The sequence below is a fragment of the Propithecus coquereli genome, unplaced genomic scaffold, assembly GCF_000956105.1.
Source record: "Propithecus coquereli isolate 6110/MARCELLA unplaced genomic scaffold, Pcoq_1.0 Scaffold50, whole genome shotgun sequence".
NCBI lineage: Eukaryota > Metazoa > Chordata > Mammalia > Primates > Indriidae > Propithecus > Propithecus coquereli.
The window spans coordinates 5,255,006-5,258,894 of record NW_012150841.1 but is presented as its reverse complement, the minus strand read 5'-3'; the positions used below and the strand labels follow the sequence as shown (position 1 = coordinate 5,258,894).

Genomic DNA, 3,889 nt, shown 5'->3' with positions numbered 1-3,889 from the left:
TGATTTGTCCACACTCTTGTAAAAAACATTCTTGGTTAATTCCTAGCTTATTTGGTGCCATGCACAGCAGATTCCTGGCATAGCACCTGCTTACTAGTGATCTTGACAATTTGAATCTTGGACAAATAAATTGAAAAAGAGATACAGGAGTTATTGAAAGAGAGAGCCAGTGAAAATCAATGTCAGACAAGTAAATACTTTTGTTTTAAATTTGCATTCCTCACTGGCCATTTGACTAATTACTCATGACTTGAGTAATCCTTTCTATTCCAGACAGGTGGCATGGGGATAAGCACTCTACCTCTGGTTTGGGTAGGTTCTAATCTCAGCTCTGCTGCTTATTAGCCATGTGACTACTTACCTTCTCTGAGCCTCTTGTTTTCTCAAGTGTGGTGTGAAAATAGTGACAGTATCATGTTATGTGGTTGTGATAAGGAGAAATGAGAAAAAAAAATCCCCACTCATGTGAAGTACTTGGTCCAGTGCCTGTCACATAGTAACCACTGTTGCCAATAATGTTAATTTATTATCAGTACTATTGAGGTGGTCCCAAATCTTTATTCTAGGCTTGACCTTCACCCCCACCTTTCTGAGTGCCCGTTATATTTCTCCACCTGGATGTGCTGCCGCTACCTCAAGTTCAGTATGTTCCAAACTGAATGCATCGGATCCTGACCCTTCTCCGGTCTCCCCTTTGCTAGCCTCCTGTTTCCCCTCAGCTCCAAACCTTTGTGACAGCTTTAATTTTTCCTTTTCCCATGCAGCCTTTTGCCAAGTCTTGCAAATTCATCATCCACACATCTCACCAGAACCCTTTCTTTCCCATCCCCTTGGCCCTGTGTTGTATTCAAGTCCTCACTGCCTCTTGTTTGAGTGCCTTAACTGCCTTTTAATTAATTTGCCTCCCTCTAGTCTGTCCATTCTCTGTTAATTTTACGTGTTTTTACTAGATAAATCTTCCAAAGCTGATCTTGAGTCATATCACTCCCCTTCTCAAAAACCTTCAGTGACCATGTGTTATCTTTGGTTTAAAGTCTAAACTCCTTTGACTAATGAGGGTCCAAGGTGCTCCATAAACTAGCTCCAACCTACCTTTCCAACTATATTCCCTTCAACTTACCGTTTATGTACCTTCTTGGTGCTCACAGCTGGATGCTGAGCATCCTAAGAATAGGGAGTTTTTCATCTTTGCATTCCTAGTCCTTGGCACCAGTAGGTATTTATTATAATAAACCATAATTTAAATACAAGTGGAGTAACGAACGTCTGAAATCTGAAATGCTCTAAAATCTGAGACTTTTTGAGCACTGACATGAAGCTCAAAGGAAATGCTCATTGGAACATTTTGGATTTTGGGTTTTCAGATTTGGGATGCTCAACTGGTAAGTATTTAATGCAAATATTCCCAAATCCAAAAAAAATCGGAAATCCAAAACCCCTTCTGGTTTCAAACATTTTGGATAAGGGTTACTCAACCTGTAGTGAGTGAGGGAATGACTATCATTGCTTATGCTGCATTTGCCTGAAATTCCTTGTGCTCTGGCTTTGTATATCTTCATTCCTTCCTCCTGTGCTTCGGGGTTACTTCATGCTTCACCCCTTCCCTGATCGTTCCAGCTTGTAGCACCTATTCCTTCCCCAGGACCCTTTCCTCAGTATTCTTTCTCTGACCCTCTTTCCTGGCACTTGCTACTCTCTGTCTTCCAGAGCTGTGTACGAGCATGTCTTTTCTCTTCCACTAGACTGTATGCTCCTCAACGACAGGACCTGGGTTTAAGTCACCTAGCCCACTTTCTAACATCCATTCATTTAACTTTCATTTAGCAATTATTTATTGAACACCTATTCTGTGCTAGGCATATAGCAGTGAGCAAAACAGACAAAGTTCCATTTTCTTGGAGTTTACATTCTAGTAGTGCTCAAGAATTACCTGTCTCATTCGTTCATCGGCAAACATTGATCTGCTATGAGCCAGTCTTTGTGCTAAGTGCTGGGGATATAAATGTGAAGAAAATGGTCTTTGTCTTCAGGGAGCTCATGGTGCAGTAGAGAGACAGCCTCATGATAAACAATTATGACATAGTATATTATTGTGCAGTATTTCTCAATAGAGATACTGTTGATATGTGGGAAAATTCTTTGTTCTGCAGGCCTGTTCCCTGCATAGCGAGGTTACACCCTCCCATTAATGCCCCCCAAGTCATGTGACAACCAAAAATACCTCTACATTTTTCCACATGCCCCCTACGGGGGTGGTATCTGCTTCTCTTACATCGAGAACCACTGTCAAGGAATGGTTCCTTGGAACCATTTTGTTTCCTTTAAGGTGGTCGAATGAAGGAGGGAATGATGAACTTGGCCTGGGGCATAGGGTTGGGACACAGGAGGGTAGGAGAGTCTTGAAGAGTGAGATCGCTGAGGAAGGCATTAGGCCAAGGCACAGAGGGGAGGCAATCAACAGCCTGCTACACCCCAGGACCCCTCTGCTGTTAGATGTGGCTAGAGAAAAAGGTTCAGGTATGAGGGCAGTGTTTGGTGAACAACTGGAGAGAAATCCTGGGCTCTGTTGTGGAGGGCTTAATATGCCGTGCTAACAGGGGTAGCCCAGATGCTGGAAGAAAGGAGGAACTAGTGAAAGGTTTGAATAGGCCAGAGGCATGAGATTGATGAGACTGTCCCCACAGTTGAGGGGGATGCAGTCTAGGCGGAAGGCAGTAAGGGCCTGAACAGGCAGTAGTGATGAGGCTTGTATCATTTGTTGAGGAGGGAACTGAATATACCCTCAGGCTATAAGTACTTCTGTCACTACTTTATGATATGACTTTCCAGGAAATACAAACTTCTAGGGGAGAAAGAAACACCTTAAAACCTCAGAAACCTGAGCATCGTGAAGACAGGTTGAGTATCTCTTATCTAAAATGCTTGGAACAGGAAGTGTTTCTGATATCAGAATATTTGCATTATATTTGCTGAGTTAGCATTCCTAATCCAAAAATTCAAAATCTGAAATGCTGCTATGAGCATTTCCTTTGAGCGTCATGTCGGCAGTGAAAAAGTTTCGGATTTTGGCGTATTTCAGATTTTTGGATTAGAGATATTCAACCAGTATTTAACTTAATCCATACAATAATTTCTATTCTTACTCCTTCCTGGGAGCTCCTGTGCTCGGCTAAGGAGGCATAAACATGTGCTGGTAGTTGGCACCCTATAGTTCCCTGAAAAAATAGTGTCTATGAACACGGTAGGAGGTCCATTTGGGTAGGTGTGCCATTGGGAGGACAGATAGGCCCTGAAGGAAGCCCAGGTTCTACAGAATGTGGGCAAGTTAAATGCTGATAATGCCCTTTGTGACCCTTCCCCTTGGGTCCCAGTCATGCATAGCTCCAAAGCCCGTCCTAGCACTTCTCGCACGGCACACTGTTTGGGTTTTGTGGTGCATTACTCCTCTGCCAGACCGTAGGCTCCTTGGTTATCCTGCCATTCCCAGAACCTAGTGCCGTGCCTGGCTCAGGGTAGGCCCTCAGCAGAGGGTGGTTAATGAGCGCACCTCTCCCCTTTTTCCAATTTCATACTTTTTCAAAGCATGCATGCTGTTCGTTAGAATTGTAGTAGGTCTTCCCACTGAATGCATTTCTCATATCTGCATTTTCTTTCCTTTGTTCTTTAGTTGCATGGTGATGAATTTTGTCCTGTTTTGGATGCAACGTTTGTAATGGTGGCTCGTGATTCTGAAAATAAAGGGTAATTGCTGTTTTTTCATAATTATTTTGAAGAATGTCAAAGATACATAAAACTGGGGAGAAGATTATAATGTCTTATTATACCCATCACCTGGGCTTAAGATTTTTAATTGTAACATTTTTGCCATATTTTGGTTTCATCTGTTTTT

At 42.6% G+C, this 3,889-nt stretch overlaps 1 protein-coding gene across 1 annotated transcript in view; it reads left to right on the top strand.

The window, feature by feature from the left end:
- ACOT9 (acyl-CoA thioesterase 9) overlaps positions 1-3,889 on the top strand; it is a 19,722-nt gene that overhangs the window by 10,133 nt on the left and 5,700 nt on the right. Inside the window, exon 3 of the mRNA XM_012656338.1 lies at positions 3,668-3,741. Coding sequence (XP_012511792.1) covers positions 3,668-3,741 — 74 coding nt within the window. The remainder of the gene's footprint in view (positions 1-3,667; positions 3,742-3,889) is intronic.